The sequence below is a fragment of the Clarias gariepinus genome, chromosome 14 (genome assembly GCF_024256425.1).
Source record: "Clarias gariepinus isolate MV-2021 ecotype Netherlands chromosome 14, CGAR_prim_01v2, whole genome shotgun sequence".
Lineage (NCBI taxonomy): Eukaryota > Metazoa > Chordata > Actinopteri > Siluriformes > Clariidae > Clarias > Clarias gariepinus.
In genome coordinates, this window is record NC_071113.1 from 6,355,244 (window position 1) to 6,379,408 (window position 24,165).

General features: G+C 40.1%; 1 protein-coding gene across 8 annotated transcripts in view; it reads left to right on the top strand.

Moving 5' to 3' along the window:
- tanc2b (tetratricopeptide repeat, ankyrin repeat and coiled-coil containing 2b) overlaps window positions 1-24,165 on the top strand; it is a 197,441-nt gene that overhangs the window by 102,970 nt on the left and 70,306 nt on the right. For 2 of the 8 annotated variants that reach the window (XM_053511918.1, XM_053511919.1), the window contains exon 1: window positions 8,500-8,642. The exons of the other annotated variants lie outside the window; for them this stretch is intronic. In XM_053511918.1, coding sequence (XP_053367893.1) covers window positions 8,564-8,642 — 79 coding nt within the window. In that variant the 5' untranslated portion in view covers window positions 8,500-8,563. Of the gene's footprint in view, window positions 1-8,499; window positions 8,643-24,165 lie in introns of those variants that run through there. 8 annotated transcript variants of the gene reach the window in all.

Sequence of the window (24,165 nt, forward strand, 5' to 3'; positions counted from 1 at the left end):
CTGTACAGTATGCATATTGGCTGTTATCAGAGTCAGACCTCTCAGCCTTCCAACCTCATACATTATGCATTACCTGCTCCTGTTATTTGTTCGAGGCCAGCGGTTGATAACGCATTTACTCTGATTGTTGTAATATAGGAGAATTCAGTATTTAATTCGAGGAGATTGGAAACTGACTGAGAGCTGAATGTGGCTGTGTAGGTGGGTCTTAGTGTTGCAGTTTAGATCAGAACGAGTCCGGGTTTGAAGAAACAGACCGTCCGTCTCCACTAGAGAGTGCTGCCATCATGTGTTGGGCAAAAGCATTGTACTGTAATAACACATTGTACATAAGAATATCTTTGATAATATATTCGTTTACCTCTTACCTTTGATTAACCATAAATGATTTCCTTTTCATTATTTCCGTGCATTATTGTTTAGCACTAATTTTCACAAAGCTGATACGGTACAGTACGGTATATATTTAACGCTCGACTTGTTACTGATTACGAAGTTTCTTACCGTGCTTTGTTGGTATAAAAGCTGTAACATGCAACGCGTCTGTGTTAGACCTCTAAAAACACTGATCAAGCTTGAGTTGGTCATGACTGTAGAACCCCGCTTGCTGGCTAAGCTGTGTGACTTTAATTCTAAGCAGTAATTTGGAGTGTTTTCTCTGTGGCTCATTTGTAATTCTTTGGTGTAAGCCGCCATGCGGAGCGTCTCATCTGCCTTAATGAAAGTCAGTTCTTTATGAGCGAGCTGTTTCATCCTGTGCTGTTTATTCATCCTTTGCATGTTCAGGCGACGCCACGGCACCGGGGCTCAGGAGATAAACCGGGCCTATGCTAGGGTGCGCCGCGCTAAAGAGCACAACCAAGCTGGTTAATGAATTCAGTAGTTATAACTGTAAGGAATATAAATGCAAATTCCGGGGCAATAATGCTTAAATGTTTTTATGTGCTAATAGGATTAAAAAAGGTAGACAATCCTTAAAAAAAATACCGTACAGGGCAAATTCTTGAGAAGTGACGGATTCGCATCATCCTTTTCCTTGGCCTTATATCACCGGCTCTGTGATCACCCAGTGGCAAGAGGTAGACGACAGATTTTCTTTCCACCTATTCGCTTCCCTGTGCCTGAACAAAGCGCGGCATGAGGGCTCTGACCTTTTTAACAGATCGATGCACCCCCTTCCTGATTCCCAGGAGGTCCTTCTTCTTCCACCAGTCTCTGCGCCGTGAGAGGGCCTTTAGATAGGAGTACAACTTTCCAGTCCCAGGTCCATGAATGTCATTTCGCTTTTGTCCTGTTTTTGCCTTTGGTGCATGTAGGCAGTAGCTATTAAGCTTCGTATAGACACCTGAAGCGTAGCCCTTAATTCACCTCTGAGTGTAACAACATCACGGGCGACGCAGCCGCAGCATGGCTGGACTGATTTATTGACGTTTAATCAGACGGCGCTTTGTGGCGTCTAGAACAGCTTGTCGTTGCCGGCTATTTCTGTGCAGATTGTTCGAAAGAGGCGGGAGAGGGAGGAAGGTGTGTGCACTGTTTATAGCCAACTTGTTGATCGTTCAAGCTTGCCCGAGTGTGTGGAGGGACATGAAGCTGATTTGATGTTTTAGAAGTACCAGCCCTCAGGGCCCCTGATCCCAGCATCTTACCCGGTATCAGACGCTAATTAGCCACCGCGATCAATACGATTACCGCCGTCCCAACGGATTCCCACTAGAAGAGACGAAATTACATTGGCCTCTCCATGCCCATTAGCTTGCATGATGAGATTATACCACCCCGGTCACTTCCTCTCTCCCTCCCTTTCATCCATCCAGTGATTAAAACCCTATAATTACATCATTGCCTTGTTTTCAATCCAGCCGTCATTCCGCGTCCGGCGCTCTTTCCAGCGCTCCGTAGAAGAGATTAGCCTCAGGTCATGTCTCTGTATGTCTTACGTCCCCCCTTTTGCCAGTTAATTCCTCAACCTTGACTTTCTAAATCTCTCCTCGATTGCACTCCTGCCTCAGTCATGGCCGCTATCGCTCGGTCCCCTGCCTCGGCCCTGTATTTTGTACGGCTCGATGGAAATGTGACATTTGCACAGCAGAGCCTCCCGCAGGTACAGAATGCGAAAAAAGAAGAATAGATGGAATTCATTGATTTCGGAGATGGACTGGGTGCTTAGCATATAAGCCTGCCTAAGTTTTGAGTTACATTCAGTGCACTATATCAGTTTTTTTCACCATTCAGACTGTTAAATTATGCAAATTGCTAGTCAGTACAGTGGAATTTTGTTCAGGGGCCAGAGAATAAAAAGCTCTTTGAATGAACTAAATCAGTAATTTTTATTAGAAATATGTATGTAGCTGCTGTAAAAGAGAACTAATGTTAACTTTAATAAATCAGTCTAAAAAGCACAGTAGGCAGGGGCATCCACGGGGCGTTCAAGTCAAACCGGGACTTGTGCAGAATAACAGAACACGGTTATGAGAGTGGAAACTTCCTGGTTTTCTCTATATAATCCCATGCTACACTAACAAAACATATCCTTGAGTTTCACGAGTGCTTGGACACCATAAAGGTAGAAAGTTTTCTCAGTACACTCAGGCCATGATCTGATTGTCTGAATCACATCTGAAACTCTGGCCCCCCAGGAACTCCTTTAGTGGCCCAAACATGTGAAAATGACTTGGATCGAGGTCAGGACTGTATAGGCGATGTTCTAATAACTCCTAGCCGAGTTTAAAACGTTTGCACCTTTAAAATGTTTTATCGTGGCTAAGAGTCTGATCACCATACTGTGCTTGTCTTCATTCTTTCTTTTTACGGCTTCTTACGCGGTTTGACTTGAACGTGCATACGTGTATGCGTACCAGACACACTGCTATTAAATTATTTAATGTTGCATGTGGCCTTAAAAGACCAGAAAGAAAGCTGAAATGGATTTTGTGACCAGAACAGCTAATGCTAAAAAAAACTTGGTATTTGTTAGCAGACTGTTGTGGCTTTCTTGGTTGTCTAATGGCTAAGAGGTGCAGAAGGGTATTTAATGAACCCTAAAGGCTAAAAAAATTCAATGCTTTCGTTTCTTTAACTGCAGTCCTTAGACTTTTTGTTCCATATTCCCATATTTGGTCATGTTCAAGAAACCAGTTTGAGATGATTGTCGCGTTATCCTGGTCAGTGACAATACTCAGGTCGGCTGTGACATTTAAATGATGCTCAGCTGGCACTACGGGGCCTAACGTGTGCCAAGAAAATCTCCTCCACACTATTGCACCACCAGCAGCAGCCTGAACCGTTGACGCAAGGCAGGATGGATCCATGCTTTCATGTTGTTTATGCCAAATTTTGACCCGGCCATCTGAGTCGCAGCAGAAAACCGAGACTTTTTCCAATCTTCTGTTATGCAATGTTGGACAACAATCATGCAAACACTACCCTTAGTTTCCAGCTCTTAGTTGCGAGGCGTGGCACCCGGTGCGGTCTTCTTCTTCTTCTGCTGCTGTAGTTCATCTACCTCATTCTCACAAAGGGTTCTGCTGCTCGCTGGATCATTTTCTCTTTTTCACACTGTTCTCTATAAAGCCTAAAGGTGATTGTGCTTGAAAATCCCAGTAGATCGTCTATTTTCGCAATACTCAGACCAGCCCGTCTGGCACCAACAACCATGACACGTTGAAAGTCACTTAACTTAACCTTTCTTCTCCATTCTGATACTCGGGTTTGGACTTCAACAGATCATCTTGATCATGTCTAAAGGAAATGCATTAAGTTGTTCCTGTGTGATTGACTGATTAGATAATTGCGTTAATGAGCACTCGAACATCGTACTCAATGAAGTGGCTGCTGAGTGTATATACATTGCATTAAAAAAAAATAATTCCTCGCATACGAATCACTTTTGAGAGTACTAGACGAGATGAGATGGAGCCGTTTGGTACATGACGTTGATGTATTTCCCATGCCGAAGTGATGGTTGACATTGACATTGAGAGGACACTGAGGCTGAGGGGGTGATATTAAAGTTGTAAATCTCTGTCTGTGTGAAATCTGGATAAACACAGGGCACGCTGCAGATTAGCATTCAGCACAGCTTTCACTAAAACTCAACCTTTGTGCTGGCAAATGAATTATTGATGTGCTTTAGCCAGCTAGTTTTAAATGTTTTATCTGTTGTTTAACAATCCAGGTGCGTTTTTTTTTTTTGAAAAAGGAGAAATTCTCTTCTACTCTTTTGTTCGATTCCATTTTGATTTAACATAGTTTATTTGATCCTGTTCTATTCTATTCTATTTTAGTTTTCTACTGTATTTTTAAACCGTATGTCACACTTATGGAATAAAACAGAAAAGTATGAGCATTGTTCAAGTCAATCCAGGACTTGATGATGATGATGATGATGATGTATCAGTGCATAAAACTGACTTCAATCCCAGTACGATGATGAGACTCTTAGCTGCGGTAAAACGTTTAAAGGATGCAAACGTTTTAAAGAAGACTCTACGTACAGTATCCCAGCCGAGCTGGCTCAAATCCCACTGCAGATCGTTCCCATAAACATTCAGCAAGTACTGTAGAACGCCTGATTCTTAAAAAACCACAGATACCTTGCTTCCAAGAGACACACAATATTTCTCGAACACCTTACACATTACAGGAACTCGGCTGGGATTTATTCTGCCACATACTGTACAGTCCTGTCCAGACCCCAAGCCATTTCTGCATGTTTGGGCCATTAAAGGAGTTCCTGGGAGGCCAGGGTTTCAGACATGAATCAAGCAGTCTGCGCTTGGCTCTAGTGTACTAAGAAAACTTTCTTCCTTGATGGTATTTAAGCTCTAGTGTTACACTGAGATAAGTGCATTAGTGTAGCAGGGGATTATATACAGTACAGTAGAGACATAAATAGAGTTTGTGCACACTCAAAAGTCCTGGTTTAACTTAAACAACCCTTGAATTTTTTTTTTTTGGTTTTATTGTTTTCTATTCGAGTCTGTTGAGCTGTTTTCATCTGTCTGTTTTTTAAATAGAACATTATGTTCTATTCTGTTCTGTTCTATTCTATTCTACTCTATTCTATTCTGTTCTATTCTATTTTGATTCTCAGGTTTTGTAACGGTAAAGGAAAAGAAAACAAAAGCATAATATGCAAATTTTACTTGCGGATTGCAAGAAGAGTATTATGTTTCACACTGGGATTTTGATCTCAGCTCGTAATGAGATTGGTTTAGGTTCAGACCCAGACCAGAGTCACCCTATTGCATGTTACTGCTCGATTCTATTCTTTTCTATTCCACTCTTTTAGTAACCAGACACTCAGGACAAGTCTTTTTCATTTACAGTACAGAAAAAAGAGAGGGAGAGAGAGAGAGAGGGAGGGATGGATTTTGCAAATAAAATGTTCACTAATGTTCTGTTGCTTTTGTGTCATAAACCAAACCGCCTCTGTCGCCATCCGAAAATTAGCTGTGACCACGTTGGTTTTTCATCAACATCACCAGAGTGATTTTGATGACATGAAGGAGTATGTCCTCCTTTTGCGGCCAATACAGCATCAATTCATCTTGGGATTGACAGATACAAGTCCTGCACAGTGGCCAGAGGGATTTTGAGCTTTTCTTCTTGCAGAATAGTGGCCAGGTCACTATGTGATGCTGGTGGAGAAAAACGTTTCCTGACTCGCTCCCTCAGTCCAAAGTGGCTCAATAATATTTAGATCTGTTGACTGTGCAGGCCGTGGGAGATGTACAACTTCACTCATTCATCAAACCACTCTGTCACAAAGACTTGCTGCCTTGGCCACAGATGCGCAAGCGAGACGTGCACCAACCATTTGTTCTCTTTTGAACTCATAATGTTGTGTGCATTGCAATATTTTAAGCAAAACTGTGCTATTACTCTGCTAAATAAACCTTCACACTCGGCTCTTACTGGTGGAATGTGCAGTCAATGAAGATTGGACTATTCCTGACTATACATAAAAGTATTTGGCCAAACCTAGAATTATTGAATTCAGGTATTTCATTCAAACAGGTCCCTTACCTACGGTGAAGGGCAATCTTAATGCTTCAGCATATCAAGACATCTTGGACAATGCTAGGCTTCCAACTTTGTGGCGACAGTTTGGGGACGACCCTTTTCGTGCACAAAACTAGGACTATAAGGACATGGTCTGATGAGTCCGGTGTGGAAGAACTTGACTGGCCCGAACACAGAGCCCTGACCTCAACCCCATCGAGCACCTTTGGGACGAACTGAAACGGAGATTGCGAGCCAGGCCTTCTCATCCAACATCAGTGTCTGACCTCATAAATGCTCTACGAAATGAATGGACACGGATTCCCACAGAAACACTCCAGTATCCTGTATACAGCCTTTCAAGAAGAGTGGAAGCTGTTAGAGCTGCAAAAGGGGGACCAACTCTATATTAAAGTATATGTATTTGAATACAACGTCAATGCAGGTAGATAAATGCAAATGAGTGAAGATTTGATGTAATTCCTGGATCCTGAATATGGATAATATACAGTACTGTATATCAACCTAATAAATAAACTTATGGTCAGAGACGTCTAAAAACAAGTATTACAATTTCACATACTGTAGATACGGAAGGATCTTAAACACAATGAACCAAAAATGAAACCTTTTTCTAATTTATTCCCCATAAACTGCTGTATGCTGGTCAATCTTGTGCCTTTCCTAAGAAAACTGGATGCAAGATGGATGGGAATATACACCAACATGGAAACATACAGTATTACTACAGACCTTGGCACATTCCCAACCTGCAGTGACTCAAACTAGATTTTTTATCCTCATGTGAACCAGATCTGATTTTTATGGCTGTCTGAATGCAAAAATCTGTTTATTTGTGGTCCTAGATTGGATATGTATCTGATACAAGGTTATGTCAGATTGGAATTCATGTACATTTTTGTCCTCGGAGCATGCACACGGCGCTGGCTGTTTACACACTGTACAGTATATACACACTACCGCTCAAAAGTGAAGCAATGCTAAATGCGTCCAAAATACACAATAATCTCCTTTTAATAGTTGATATTGAGATGTTTCGGCTACTTATGCAGCCGAGGTAAGTTTTGGTCTTGCTTTCCTGGGAAGGTCTTCATGAACGACGGCTTTATCATGGTGCTTGATGGCTTTTGCGAGTGCACTTGACATACTCTTCTTGCTAAGACCTGTTCCAGAATAGCTGACCTCCGGGTCTTAAAATAACAAATGATTGTTGTTGTCGTTGTTGTTGTTGTTGTTGTTGTTACATAATTACCTAATTCCATTCATATGGGTTATTTCACAGTTTTGAAATATATATATACTGTATACGCACAGATTTGTTGGTTTCCACACTTCAGGAAAAAAAAAAAGTATGATGTATATTATATTAGCATGATATTAATAATATGACCATATTAATATCATACTATTAATATATAGCAATACATTTAGTATATATATATATTTATATATATATATATATATATATATATATATATATATATATATATATATATAATTACGTCCATATCAGGTGTTCGTACCGTGCGTTACCTCGTGAATGAAGTGTGCATTTCAATTAATAAAGCAGCTGAAAGTGAACGAGTATCAAATTGAATGGGATACAATCAGTATCAACTGAGTAAATAATTGAAATTGCGCTCGCACACTCAGACATTCGGCTCCTTTTAAAGGTATTAGGTGTTGAGTTATGAAATACATTTTCCCGGTTGCAAAGATAGAAAGCGCAAGGCTGTTGTGATGAAAAACGGCAATATTAAGATCAGTTGGTCTCATCACAGTAGGAGGTTGCTTTATTCATACACTGCCATGTCACTGCAAAAAAAGTCTTTCTCTTTCACTCTTCCAGTCCATGATCTCCCCCTCTCTCTCTCTCTCTCTCTCTCTCTCTCTCTCTCTGTGCTGTTCTGTCTCTTTCTCTCTCTCCCTCTTTTCTTTCTCGCCCCCTCCCTTGTGGTTGCCATGACAACAGCAGCACTGCGCCATTCATGGACTATAGCGACGAAGACATGATCTCTCTCTCTCTCTCTCTGTCTCTTGTCTCTGTCTCTGCTTCTCCTCCCTCACTGCCGCTCCTTCTGCTGCACGGTTCCACGCTACAGTACACCTTCGTCTCCTGTTTCCTCCTCTTTTCCTGCTCCCCAAGCCACATCCTAGCATGTGAGGACAGCAGACACTCTCTGTCTCAGGGAGCACCAGAAGAAGAAGAAGAAGAAGAGTTATGGAGTAAGAGTTGAAGTTGTGATGTCCAAACCTGTCTGGTTGTCTTCGAGCTTTATACTGTACCTACGGAAGATGCTTCTTCTTCCTCTGCACTGACACCTCCGCTGCTCCTCCTCCCCCTCCACCTCCTCCTCCTTCTTCTCTGCCGCTTTTCTCCTCCTCCATCCCTCCGTTTTGCGGGTTGTTTTGACAGAACAGGCTCAGTTGGTTGTTGGAACTGTAATCGGCTGCACAGGCCTGCAGTGTGTGTGTGTGCGAGTGTGTTTGTGTTTGTGTTTGTGTGTGTGTGTGGGCACGCGGAGAGGCGTTGTGGATGAGCTGGCCATCGCTGAGACGGCTTCAGGGGCTGTGTGTGTCTCTGGACGGAGAATGCGGGATCTGGTATGAGCATGGTAAGCCACCCAACCCCACCCTCTGTATTATTTTTAGTTTTTTGCTTTTATTATAATTTTTAAATTTTGTAATTGTTTTATTCGTTACACTTCTGTTGCTGCTACAGAATGCCGCTGTGATGAGTTTGGGCATCATGTCATATGGAGGATCATAGTCTGAGACATGGATGTACAGGTTTATGTAATAGTATGTTTGCTAAACTGATAAAGTGCGGAGCGTTCTACAGGCTTATCAGACTGATTCTGTTGTCGCGGGTGAACATCGCAGCTGATATCGGCGGTCTCAGGACACGGTGTGACTTGCTCGGCGCTACGATTTTTGTCGCTGCTGACGACAAAGTTCTGCCGGTGTGAGAAAATTCCTGTTATTTTTTTTCAGAATGTGAGCAATTCCATGATGCTCGTTTAAAAATCCACCAATAGGAGGACGGCATACGGTTACGCAAAAATACAAATGCGGTGCCGATAAACAAAACGGTGAAAAAAAACAAACCAAAAAAAAACCATTCGATTATTTGATAACATCAAGCTCTGTTCAAAAATGTTTTTGTTTACACAGTCTACACGAGCACCGGAAGACATAAACAAAAGACTCTTGTTTTTGTTTTTTTCAATCACAGGTTTATTGTATAATAAGACAACGATGGTTTATGTTACGACGTGGTCTGTTGAAGTCTTGTAACATTCCAGCTAAAAAGCGGCTGTAGCGCAGACTAGCTTTAATTCGAGCTTAAGTGATGGGTTGGAACTTAAACGATGCAAACTGAAGCACCTGTGGGAGGCTGAGTGTGTGGCAGCGCCGCGCTCGGCTCAAACCTAATGTGAGCTTTTGTTCAATCGGCTTTAGATGAATCAGGATTGAGTGTGGGTGAGTGATGTGTTTTTGCCGTTTGAGTGTTCGTGAGAAAGTGTGTGCATGTTAGTGTGTGTGTGTGTGTGTGTGTGGATGCTTTACCCTGTGTGCTCTGCTGTGTGTGGGCTGAGCAATGATGCACGGAACTGTATGTAGATGGAATGCATCTGTACTATTAATATACTCCGAACGCCGGCTCTACAGGTGTGGGAAAAACAAAATGTACTGGATTATTTATAGAGCGTACTGAGTGAGGACGAGATAGCAGTCTGCATCCCTCTCTACACTACGCTGACTATGATTAATGTCCATGGTGCGTTATTTACATAAGTTCAATCAGCGAATGCTTTTATCTAAAACGAGTCGCCGGGAGAGAGCTCGATCCCAGAATGCGTTTAAGGGGATCAGGGTTAAGGCGTTCATTAGTCGCCGTCATGGGATTAACTAATAGCATCCTGGTCAATCGAACCTTAACCACTCTGCTGATCGCCGTGGTGCAACCAGGAAGTGGGTGAGGGTACATAATAAATAGTCTCTGTGTGATTTTTATAATTATATTGATAAGTGTGACATGGTCAGAGTAGGTGCAGTGACGAAACAAATACAGCGGTACCTAAGCATTTGAATTTAATCTGTTTCCGGAGACGAGTTCTTAAGGCGAAAGTGTGTTTTTTCTGAAATACGTTTTCTATATGGGAAATAATGTAAATGCAGATAATCATTTCCAACCACCCAAAAATATTATGAATATTAAGCATTTCCAACACTATAATCATATTTTCGCATATAAAAACAATCAAAACATTTAGAAAAACATGTAAATCAAGTAAAATATGAAATAAATAGACATTAAACCTCACTTAATCTTTTTTTATCTTTTTTTTTCACCTAATTTCATTTAAAGAATAATTTTCACTTAATCTTTTTTAATTAGTTAATGATTCATCCTCGTTTTATTCTTGCAACCGTCCTTGATAATGTTTTTTGCACCCCATGGTGCTACAGTATATCTTCACTAAATCTTGCACAAAATGTTTTGAACAGCTCTTGAATATACTGGACATGTGACTTAGCCGGCGTTCGGTTCAGCTCGGTCCGGTCGCTCATATGCCAAAAATGCTTCGTATTCCAAGGCAAATTTCTGTGATCAAAATATCAGTTTTTGAGATGAAAATTTGTGAAGTGCCACAACTATTTGTTGTTTTAATATATAAACGCACAATCTTTCATCGGCCAGTCTAAATACAGTTCACCAATAACATTGCTATACAAAAATAAAGTCACTTCTGACTGTATCACTTGTCATACTGTATCAATATGCCTGAACTTACAGCTGACTTTCAGACAGAATCCTGAGAGGTTAATATAATTTCCAGTCAGTTTACAGCCAATCAATTGGGATTACACAAGCTATTTGGACTCATCAGGATGCTACATCCTTTTATGTTGAACGAGATGTTCCTGCAACTTCGTTGGTGTGGAATTTAATCGCAGACTCATAAGCATGCTTTAAAAAGTATTGAATTTTGCAATTAAGTCAAATTTTTACGTTTTATCGTGAAGTGCGCGGAATGAAGGTGTGAGATCTAAGTTTATTAAGTAGATTTCATTTGCACACTCATAGGCAGGAATTTGAAGATGAACTAATGATTTTTTAAGGACTGTATATAGATATAAGGATGTTTTCTACAGTATATGTTAACTCAAGCTCGGCCAAATACGCATGTAAAAAATTCATCAAAATTCGTTCTGTAGTTTTTACGTGATTTGAGCACAAACATACGAAAAGAGACAGACTAAAATTCCAAAAAACATCTTGACGTGTTCTATTAGTCATCTTATGTCCCTCGAAATAATTTTTACGTAAATATATTTTTAATGTTCAGACACGCCAACTTTACAGTTTTATTTTATTTATACTGTATATACAGTAGATAACTTTGTTTTGCACGGCAATTATAATGCACTATAAGGATCTTCATAAGACCAGAACTTGAAACTGGCAGTTCGAATGTGAATTCCACCCTCTGATTAATACTTAGAGCCAAGTCATTTATAGAGCTAAACTAACTTTTTTGGATTTTATAAAAAATTTTTGAAAATGCTGTAAAAATAAGTCCTTTAAAATTTATTCTGGCAAAAAATATCTTAAGCACCTAGTTTGCTCCAGATCTGTAAAACACTGAAACAAGGGACTCAACAATCATTTAATGACATAAAAGCATTAATTAGGCAAAAAAAACCCTGAGGAATAAATATTTAACATTTAACGTGAACTCGTTCATCGAAAAATGTAAGGAAGGCAAGCACCAGCAGGTCTCGCCGCTCTCCTGTGGCCCGATTCGGGATGGCTTTAATCATGACATAACCTCGAACAGCATTAGAGAGGCTCTCACACTCGACTAAGTGATAATGATCGATGCTTTGGACTAATATCTAATATGTTTCTTGGTTCCTAATAGATGGCTGAAAATCAGAAAAGTACTCGATTATTTTGAGGGGTCATAGAGGTGTCTTTTTTTGTCAGCTGTGTTTGTGTTTCATAAAGGACAAGTGCTAGGATCAATGATCAGAGTTACCAGCTTATAGGGAAAAAACATCCCTAATCTCAAAAACAACAAAAATGACCGGACACAAGGCCATTCATTGTTTGGCAAGAAGGTCCCCATGGTGCTGACGTATTTCTGAGGAATGTGCATTATCTGCTCCAAAACCTCATTTCCTTATTCTAATCTTTGCTGTTGAAATGTATCTGTACATCTTTTGCTTATACTTTGCCTTTGCTTGCAATTTATTATTATTTTTATTATTATTATTATTATTATTATTATTATTGGTATCTATAAAGCGATATCTTTGGGATCCATAAAGTATTACTTCATTTACAATGTGCACAATACTTATTATTATTATTATCATCATTATTATTAGTAATAGTATTATTTCCTGTTCTGCTTCGTTGTTTTTCCCTCAAACATGGAGCAGCGTGACCCCTTCCCTAATGCACCCCTGTTGGCATTTATTGCAGTTCCATGTTTGGCCACTAGGTTCCACGAAGCGACAGAATATGGAGCTTTGTTTGTCAGTAAAAATAGGCAAATTTGTTATATTCAACATATTTTTTAATGACAGGCTAGTACTACTGCTTGTGCAAAATTACATACTACTTTCAAAAAAAGTCTTCACTGAAATCGGTCAAGCTGTACGACTTCTGTAAAGCCCCTTTCCCATTTTCCTGATCTGTTCATGAGAGCGTGTTGGATCCCAATCTGAAATTCTTGACGCGTCATCACCTATGAATGGCCAGTGCATTAGCTACAATACGGTATGACGTACTTAAGATCATAATGCAATTACAGTACCTACTGTACCTTCACTAGGAAACTCATGCCGAACTGTCACAAACTGTCTACGAACTTACATAATCGTCTACAATTTCCCTGCTCTCACGAATGCTATGAATTGTCAAGACTTGTCAGGAACTTCTGTCTTTGACCGCTACAGTATACTGCTACTACTTCACCGTAAGCAGTGTACTATTTATTACAACATACCATTTAGTAGTTTACTCACACGCTCCATCAGTGACAGCTCTTGACATCAACACTAAACCAAGAATTCAGCATATTTTGGACTCTATGATCCATTATAAACAGACATGAACCGCCTACGAAGATTATGAATCACCTTCCAATCACTACAATGGAATGATAATAACTACCACACTGTTATGATATTGTTTTAAATCAGTGACTACATGGTTATGGATATTAGTTTTCATTTTTTTCAGAACCCTGACGAAACTCCTGATGCTTTATAAATGTGCGGGGCAGTAGTGGCTCAAACGATTAAGGCCGGGTTTCTGATCAGAAGGTTGGGGGTTCGAGCCCCAACACCACCAGGTTGCCGCAATTGAGCCCTTAAGCATGACCCTTAACCGTGTCTGTCCCAGGGGTGCTGTATCCTGGTTGACCCTGTGCTCTAACCTCAGCTTCCTAACAGGGATATACAAAAAAAAAGTAATTTCAGTGTGCTATAAAGTACATGTGACAAATAGTTGAATCTTAAAATCTCCCTTTGATTTCCTTTGATCTCAGAATTATAGTGTTTCAGGATCAGATTCAGTATTATTATGGAACAGTGGCGTAATACGTCTGCCTGGAAGAAAACTGTTCCCATGACCTGTCTATCATAAATAAAATCAACACCCATACCAGACAAGAGCACCATATGATGATATAACACGATTATATAACTTCAGTGATGATAAATCCATAAAGCACTCTGGGGAAATGTAGAGAGATGTTCTGCCATCTGTGCGCACTTCATAAATTGTGTATCATTAAAGCCGGTTTCAATCCAGTCCATAGTCGTGCAGAAGAACGAGTTGTGTAGTTGTGTTTATTTGATGACATGAATATCATCTTGTAAGAGACCTTGGTGCAAGGATTAATTTTTATCGCATTTTGTTACCGCTCTGACCTTCTGTCCTGTGAGAAATAACTCATAAGCCGGCATGACTGTGCAGCACCTCTGCTCAGCCTCGCTTCCGCAAAGCACAAAAGGTTAGAACAATGTTCCATTTATGAGCTGGGACTGTAAAGCTGACTATAATACAACATATATATATAGTTAAATCTTTTCCTCTGTTCTTCACTATCATCTAACTGATGAATTGGCTCACTTGGAACAGCAATAATTCAATATAATGCTTCTCAGTGTCTAAAAAAAAAAGATATTGCTTTCAATATTTAGTGTTTTTTTTATGCTAACACTGTTATAAAATAAACTCCCACGTTTAGTGTAGCATGCACAGCAAAACTATGTTCATGTTAAATTCTTGTATCTGATTGCTTGGTAGGTGTTAATTAATTTTTCATGATCAGCAGCTCTGACGGTTCCACTGCAAGGCAAAGGAAAGAGTTCGTAACGAGCTTGTCCTAATATGTTATTGTTTGTATAGAAACAACAAATTCATAAAGACTTTTTATGGCAGATATCCTACATAAAGTCATCCAAATAATGCAATGTTTACCGAATATTAATAAACATGCTACATTTTGCCATTTTCCAAAGACAGACATACTGTATGAACGTTTTTCCCGCAAAATAAGATATGTCCATTTTTTCAGTTTTATGCAAAACTGTATTACAAGCTCTCGCTCACTGAGTCGCTCACCGTCTATGTCACTTAAGCCTGTATTCAGGGCGGCCCTGGAGCCGATCCCAGGAGATTTAGGGCACGAGGCGGGATACACCCTGAACAGGGGGGCCAATCCATCACAGTGTATAACAAGCTGTTAATATAACAAGAATATTTTGTGCATGCATTCTTTGAGTTACAAGGATGTTAAGGCACAAATGGCAAAATATTTTGTCAAAAGTTTTTTTTTTTTTTATATATCAGTGAGAATTTTGTTCGATTTTGCAAAACGCTACAAATCCACTTCCTCCTGTGTTTTTCACAATAGATAAGGCAATTGTGTTTCTAGCAATGTAAATATGCAATTTAGCTCCAATAACATGTTGGTTGAGGCTTAATAAAAAATATTTTCATTCAATTTCACACTTTGGCTGTGTTTGTGTAGTGAGTCACCGGCAGCAAATTATAACAAAAAACAAAAAGGACATTTGCACACAAAACATTTTTAATTGCAAAGATTGTTACAATAAAAAAAAAAAACTGTAGCAAAAGTTCTGCATCATTATGATGCATCATTAGCATTCCCCTGAAGAAGCCAAAGTCGTGTTATATCCTGTAAACTACCTGGCTCGCTAGTTCCCACTGATTTCCGCATTTCTCGCATCTCTGGGCTGGTAAGAGTAACTCCAGTTCGCCCAGGCTGAATGATTAATTCAGTATGTTTATAGAGCACTGAAGTTGTGAGGAACACGAGGCAGCAGTGTTAGTGTTAGAGAATCCATCCATGCCACATCAGTCTGAGCCTCCAGTGATGTCTCCAATTAAATGTCCTGACCTTAATCCTGCAATGGAACTCTTTAGTTTAATGATGCAGAAAGGAATGATTTAAAGGCTAGAAGGCACTGACAGCATGTGGTGGCGGGGACAAGAAAACTAAAGCAAGATTTCTCCTCTTAGTAGCATATGACAACCGAGGTTTGAGAAGCAAACCCGCTATTTTTGTATGTTAGCAAGTGGTTTCATGTAGACTGCATTAGTACGTTATTCACTTCCCAAGCTCATCTACTGTACTGTAGATAATGTTGATGTCCATTGATCTGAATAAAAACAGAAAAGCATCTTCAGTATGAGTATTTTTTTGTTAGTTATTTTTTAGTTATATGAAAAAATTTGGGTAAAAAATAACTGCACAAAAATATTAATATCACGGAGGCGTCACTCGAGTGGAGACTCAAACCCCCAACCCTTGAGGTGCGAGACAATGGCTCTAACCACTAAGCCACCACTTTGTACATCGTGATTTGGCAGTTTTATTCCAGTCGTTCTTGCAGAATTGCTCCAGTTTTATCAAATCATGAGGCGATCTCCTATGCACAGCCCTTCTCAAGTCATTGCACAGACTGCCATACTAAAATATTAATATACTTCTACTGTGAAGCCATTAGTTTCTTGACTTTGGTGCTTTGGGGTCATTTGTCACGCTGGAAGGTGGAATATTTCCTCATCTTCAGCTGCAAGTTGTGTGCCAAAATAAATTGGTATTTGGAGCTTTTTGTGAGTTTCTTTATCCTAAACAGTCCGTGCTGAAGAAAAGCAGTTCCATAGCATGATGCTGCCACCACCATGCTTAACCATGGGTGTGATGTTCTTTTGGTGATAAGCTTCCTTATCACCAAAAGGAAATATACCTTTTAGAAATATGCCGAAAGATTTCACTATTGTCTAATAATGTTCACCATGATTTAGGATGATTTTGTTCTGTGAGAATGCGCTTCCGTCTAACCATCACATCTAATTTCTTAGATTCATGACGAGCACTATACGTTGTTGTACTTGTACATTGAACAGTACTTGTGAGATATTTTTGCAACTTCTTTTATATTGTTCTATGTCTCTTGCCTGCTCATATGATAAGCTTTCTTTTTGTCCTTTAGTCACTTTTTGGGGACGTCCTGTTTCTGGTAATGCTGCTGTGGTGTCTATTTCTTCTACTTCTCGAAGATGGCCTTCAGTGTTCCATGGGACATTTAAAAGCTTGAAAATCCTTTGTTCCAATATTCTGATCAATAATTTTTCAACAATGAGACAAAAAAAGTCCTTACAGTTTAAGCTGTATGTGGATCATGGCTTAAGTAGTTGAAGAACTTCAAGAATAGCTCAAGAATGTCCTACTGAAACGGCTGATCCTTATTTCTGGTTCATCAGAAATCATTCATGATGCCAGGTGTGTCATAATGACTTTTGAATGCGACTTTGAATATGATTGAGTAATGTTAAACAGATTCATGTGCAGCACTTTTAAAGGGCAACCAGATTGTTACGAATGGTGTTCAAGTCAAACCGGGACTACCTTTATTTCTCTATATAATCCGCTGCTACACTAATGCACTTATCCCAGTGCTTCACTAGTGCAGGTACACCTGAGCCATTATAAGCCTCCCTCAAATCTGAAACACTGGCCTCCCAGGAACTCCTTTAACGGCCCAAACATATGGAAATGGCTTGGCAGGAAGTCAGGACCAGGTGAGGATGTGGGTTCAGTGCACAGTGTCCCTGAAGCAGACAGGGTTAAGAGCCTTGCTCAAGGGCCCACCTGCCTTTTTTACATTTAGTTTTTATCTACTACTGTATATTGCAGCCATCTACAGTATATGAATATGTTAAATATATCTACTTACTGTGGATGACATTTTTAGTGGATTTAAAGTATTTGGTATTGATAATTTACCGAGACTACACTGAAATATCAGTGCTGTTTCCTCAGTCTCTACATTAATCAGGATGGTTTTTTTTTTTGTCTCTATCTTTTCTGAGCATTCTCACTTATCATCTATACCGCTTTATCCTGTATACACAGGGGCCTGGAGCCTATTACTTAGGGCACAAGGCGGGTACACCCTGGATGGGGTGCCAATCCATTTGAGGGCGTATACACCCACTTACATGTATACACTCATACACACTAGGGGCAATTCGGGAACGCCAATTAGCCTAATCTCCATATCTTCGGACTGTGGGAGGAAACGAGAGTTTGTAAGGAGAACGTGCTCCATGTAAACAGACTCGGACCATGGAGGTGCCAGGCGACAGTGCTAATCACTAAGCCACCATGCCACCCTATTCTGAGCATGTTTACTGTATATGGACTATGATTTGGAAGGTCCCAGGTTCGAACCCCAGCACCACAACCCACTTGACTTTGATGATTATTTCATCTTAGATTTTTCAAACCGTGTCTCTTGTCATGCTTCCGAATGAATGTTTGTTATTGTGAAGAATAATAGATGGAGCAAAGCAAAGAGACAGCGCCAATCAAACTTCCTGAAGGAACGGCTTAAGCGGGATTGCGAAGGACTTACGCCCGAGGGAGGGAGAGAGTGAGTGAATGCGAGAGAGAAAGAGAGAGAGAGAGAGAGAGAGAGATCTGCAGTGTGCTATTAATAGTCTTGGTAATGACTTGCTTACAAAACAGAGCCGTGGGATTACCAGTGTGTTACTTCTATCTCTTCTGCTAATACCAGTGGTATTGAGGCTTTGTGTTTGTGTGTGTGTGTGGGTGTGTGTGCATGTGTGTGTTGGTTGTATGCTCGTTTCTAGTAGTATGAGAGATGCACTGTAGCCACTACTTTGGCTTTTTCCTTGCTGTTCCGTGATGGAAAAGAAAAAAATCTGTGATTCCTTGCTTGTGTGTGCTTTTACAGTAGTTTGTTATTCGCTACACATTTTGCCATTATTCTGTTCATTACCGTCTAAACGGTGTTCGTATTTTCCCTGTAGACCTTCTACAGTAAATTCCTAGTTATTCTGAATACCCTGCGCCCGGCTCCAACGTTTAACCGCAATCTAATTCAGAGCTAATTCTGATTCACAGCAACAATATCCTCAAAATCTGTCTGAAATTTCAGATATGTACCAACTCATCCACTACATCCTGGTTATTTAACCAATACCTGTACGTATTAGCACTCACAGCCGCGGCAGTCGAAGGTATTACCTAGCATATCAAAGTGTGAACAGTGCCTTATGCCATGTGATACAGTACATCCTGGCGGAACACACACACACACACACACACACACACACATATATACACAATCTGCGTTCTATAGTGTGGCACCATCTTGTGTGAGAAGAGCAATAATTAGAAGATCCATCCCTTGCTACTGTATCGTGAACAATTGCACATCCTTAAGCGAATCTCGCTTCTGCATAAGAGAAAAAAAAGCTTTTTCTGAATAGCATGGAGAGAACCTTACAGTAATTACCATCAGGCCCATGTCTCAGACGGAACAGCTTACTTTTTCAACAAGATAGAATGTAACATTAATGATCGGGCTATTTATGATTCTCAAATTTCTCCAGCCGCAATGATTTTCTGTACGAAATTCGAGACCATAAGGGCTAAAATTTTGCAGCAGGCTGCCAGCAATCCATTATGGTCTACTCCATCCTCTAATGATGATAACCCAGGAGGTGCCATTATCTAAAGAACATCTTGATGAGTGTAGTCCTGCTGGATATAATGAGCTCTGTACCTTTATTCTCTTCTCAAGACCCACCGGTTCTCAGGAGTTTGTGAAGCATAGCTAGCAGGTGTTGATTTATTCTTTTTTTAAACGTTTGTTACAGTCGTGGAAAATACAGCCAAGCCTTATTAAATGCATTTATTACCGATTTTGTTATAGGGACTAATAGGTTTAATTGGCCAATTAATGCGAATAGGTTTGCTCCAAACAAGTAGGGCTTTAAATAATGTCAATTTAAAGCTGTGAAGAAAAAAAAAAAACATGTAAAAGCTCTACTGCCCTGAAAATATGCTTGCAATGATTTAAATAGTGAGCATAATATTTAAATATTCTTATTATGTTCTAAAATAAAATCTCTACTGATGGGTTTGGAACTTTTAAAGGGATCCAAGAATTCAAAATTTCAGGATTCCTGTTCTAGAACAACAACCTACTGTATGTCCCTTTCACTCTCCTTGGGGTACGTACACAAGTTTTTTTTTTGTTTTTTTTTTCCCTTCTTTGCTAAGACAAGCCAAGAAATCACAATTTGAACCAGCTACTCTTCAATTTTCAATTGAAATTTTGGACAAATATTTTCCGTCATTTCATCAGAGCGGTTCAAGCAGAAAATCAGCGCTGGTTAAAGTGGTAAATTACCTACTTCTTCCCCTCCTTGTTAGGGAGTCTAATCAGAAAAAAAGTTTGCTTCCGTTTGCTAGGGAGCATAACGATTGGACTTTGGAGCGATGGAGGAAAGCCATGTGGTCTGACGAGTACAGATTAACCCTACACCAGAGCAAAAACAGTATGCTTGCTGAACTCGCATCCACTGTTTGACTTGGGACAAACCCTTGACGTATTCTAGCCCAGATGGCGCTATTGATGTGCGCGCACATGCTGTTTCAGAGGACAGACACGTCCACGTCAGAGTCAGATACTGTAAAAGTCACTTGTTTTTAATTATGAATGTGAACCGTCATATGACATGCAAATCATCCGATCTGATGGGAAATCGGAAGTGAGCAACGTGTCTGGTGATGTAACTCTAATGTGCCTATGCTGTATCTCAAAACACATGTGAGCAGTTGACGGTTAAGGGCCTTGGTGGTGCTAATCATCAGTTCATTAAGTGCTTTCAGATATTTAATTAAAAGAGTATACGGTATGTAAATAAACAATGATGATGATTATTATAATTTGTTATTGTTTGTTGTTCTTTCCTATTAGCCAGATAATGTTGTGTAACTTTGTATAGTCACTCCTATTATCAGTTCTGGCAAGTTTTAATTATTAAACGAAAACGGCTCAGTCAAATTAAGATTTTTCTTTTAATTATACGTTTTTTTTTTTAAACAAAATCCTTAAATATTGTCTGTTGGCAGTCATCTCTGGCGACTTAAACACTGGATCAGGACATTAGCGCGCGGCTAATAAAGTCTCCAAAGTCTGGCCATTTATATCCACTGAGTCAGACTCAAAGTCACTAAGATGGATGTTATTTTAATGCTCAATTATCCTGTTATTCCTTCCTGCCACCACACAGCACATCTACTCCATCCTGTCCCAATAAGACATTCTCTACTTCAGATATTATTGCAGTCATTACAGCTAGAGGTTTGTCTGGGTTACACTAATGCCAGCAAAGTGCCACATGCCACATTAGCGGCAGAAACGATGCCCAGACATCTGTACTAACATGATTTCAAAGCTTTTATTTAATGTTATTCACAAATGAGCTCTAAACTAAGAACATAAAGGTAAAAGCTCTTAGCTGGTCTTGGGATTTTAAAGGTTCATTCGTCATGATTAGCGCCCTTATATACTGTGTACGAGTGCCGTTCAAGTCGAACTGGGACTTTTGATCATGCAGAATAAAAGAACACAGTTACGAGAGCGATTTCTCTAATCAGTCCCCTGCTGCACTAATGCCTTTATCGCAGTGTTTCAGAGCCATGTTTGGACTGCCTGCTTCATGTTTGAAACACTGGCCTCCCAGGAACTCCTTTAATGGCTGTAACAGGTGCAAATGGCTTGGAACGATGTTATGGCTGTATGGGGAATGTCATGATAAATCCCAGACGAGTTCCTATAACTTGCAGGTGGTGTTCGTGAATGATGGCACTGACAGATGCATCTCTCCTGCAAGTCTTTAAATGGTCCAGGATCAGGCCTTTCACGGGATGTTCACGGGAACGACTCCGGCGGGCTCCTCGGCCATGATCGTCATTCGCGGACATACTGCGTTCTTTAAAGCGTTTGCACCAATCGCACGTTTTACTGCAGCTAAGTCTCATCAGCGTACTGTGCTTGTTCAGATGCAGATGATAAAACGGTGTAGTATTTGTTGAAAGATCACATTACCTTACAAATAGATCAATACCTACTATTGTTGATAGGATCCAAATACGCAATCCATCCCACCACTCCACTCACCTCATTAACAGATTTGACATCTGTGGTCTTCTTTCATTGCTAAGATAACATTTTCACAAGATGTTAAAACAGTAAATAGCGTGACTGTAGGCTCCTTTACAGTATATCACGGGAAGCGGGACTTGCTTTCACAACCCGAGCATGAGGACAAGCGTCAACAGATGGCTACATCGCTGCGCCCGCCTCAGCAGTTCTCCATTTATCTTTAGCTGTCTCTTGGCAAACTATGACATATTCACTTGTGTTTTTCTATAGTGGACACCAACCATGACTCTTTGTGTTAAAGGATGTCGCCAGCAATGTGAATAAATAAGGGACGCGTTTCAATCACACCCTAAACTCTGATACACGATAATCACGTGCCATGTGCCCCATCTTTTAGACTCTAATTTGAGTATATGTTTGATTTATTTCCAGAAACGAGACCGTATCCCTTCCTTAATTCACTCCACTACCTTGAGAAGCTCTTGCATTTTACAAGCAAACTTGAAGTTTTTTTTTAAAGAACTGTACGATTGAGTCTTCGTAACCATAGCGATGGTGAGGTTGCCATGCAAGCACACACAGCACGTCCCCATCATTTTTTCATCCATTCCTATGCTTCATGTATACTGCACACCAGTATGTGTATGAGAATGCATAACAAATTGTTTCTTTTATTGGACAATCCTGTATTTTAAGGCAACTCTAAACCTGGTCTTAGTGTTTTAACCTTAGTTTGTTTTTGTTTTGCCCATTCTACCAATAAAATTAGACTCTTCAAGAATAATCAAGTGTTTAGTTTGTTGCAGAGTAAGCTTGCATTACATGCATTCTATCAAGGTCATCACTCACTCACTCACTCATCGTCGTCTATATCGCTTAATCCTGTATTTAGGGTTGCCGGGGCCCAGGAGATTTAGGACATGAGGCAGGGTGCACCCTGGACAGGGTACCGATCGATCGCAGGGCACACACACATACACACTCATTGACACACAATGGGCAATTCGGGAACGAAATTTGGCCGAAGGTTGAGGTTACAGCCGATACAATGCCGCCAACTGCTGAAGACTTGTTTTCTGCAGAAGAAAAAAAAAATTATTGCTTTGTATGTGATGTGACAATAAAAAAAAAACAACAACACAAATTGCACAGCATTTCAATACTTACTAGATCATTTGATTCATTTTTTAATGCTTTAAAACCTTTAGGACATAAAGCTGCTTGAAATAAATCAGACAAAAAAAAGAATTACATTGAAATGAATTCGAAAAACACAATGCTCAAAATTGCCTCGAATCAAATGATTCCCAGCTCTAATAATCACGGTTTGAAATGTTGCGAGTAAAAATTGGACTGTTGTTTACAATTTGCCAAAATGTCATGAATGCAAAGATTTTTTGTTCACTGTAGTTAATGGCTACGAGACTTCCTGATTGTGGATATAAATACAAAATGGTGACTTTCTGCCTGGAGATTTGCTTTTACGTTTTGTAAACATACAAGTTGCATCCATCAAAGTGCATAAAATGAATGCATGGTTAATATGGTTTTGCTGAAGGTTTAAGTGGATATTAATCTGGGGGAAGGTGCATGAAGACCTGTTGGTGTTCATGTTCTTGCCCAGGTTACCATGGTGATGTGGGCTGCACATTCACAAGCTTGCTGTGCTCGATATGTCACACTCCATGTGTGTGTGTGTGTGTGTGTGTGTGTGTGTGTGTGTGTGTGGTATGTGGGTTGCACAAAGGTATTCACTGTTGCTCATCCAATTTCACACTGATATGCATGTGCTACACAATGTCCATTGTCCACTGACTCTCCTGTCAACAACAGCAATCTCACACACCCCGTATACACTCAGACCGTCTGTGTGTTCAGTATTCATTTTCAAATTTTTCATCTCCTGAATTTCTTATTGCGATGAATTTCCATGGACTGGCTTACCCCCAAAAACCATCCTAGGGCTCATATGCTCTCCCGGACAAACACTTCACCTTATTTTAGACCCACCACCGAGCTCTGCACATACAGTAATCCTGTTAGCGGATCATAGATTGGATTGCACCGAAAAGAGTGATAATCTATATATATATATATATATATATATATATATATAAATATATATATATATATGTACTATATGTATATTGCTTGATTTTGTGTACAGGGTTGCAGGGAGGGGGCTAGAGCTCACCCGTTTAGACTTAGGGCACAAACCTGGGTACGCCTTGGATGGGGTGCCAATCTATTGCAGGGCAGACACACGTTCATTCACACACTACGGGGCAATTTATGAACACCAATACACATAATTTGCATGTCTTTGGACTAAGGGAAGAAACTGATATACCCGGAGAAAACCTACCAAGCGCAGGGAGAACATGTAAACTCAATGCACACAGCCTTGGGGCGGAACTTGAACCTGGACTCTGGAGGTGCGGGGCGACAGTGCTAACCACTAAGCCACTACGCCGCCCCCGAAAAAAACATAAATTACAAAACACACCAAGTTACAACTTGCCCTGTCCAGAGCCTTTCATGATTTGCCTTCACAAAACAGCTCCTCCTACTGTACCTCGTTAGCACTAGAAGAAGAATTGT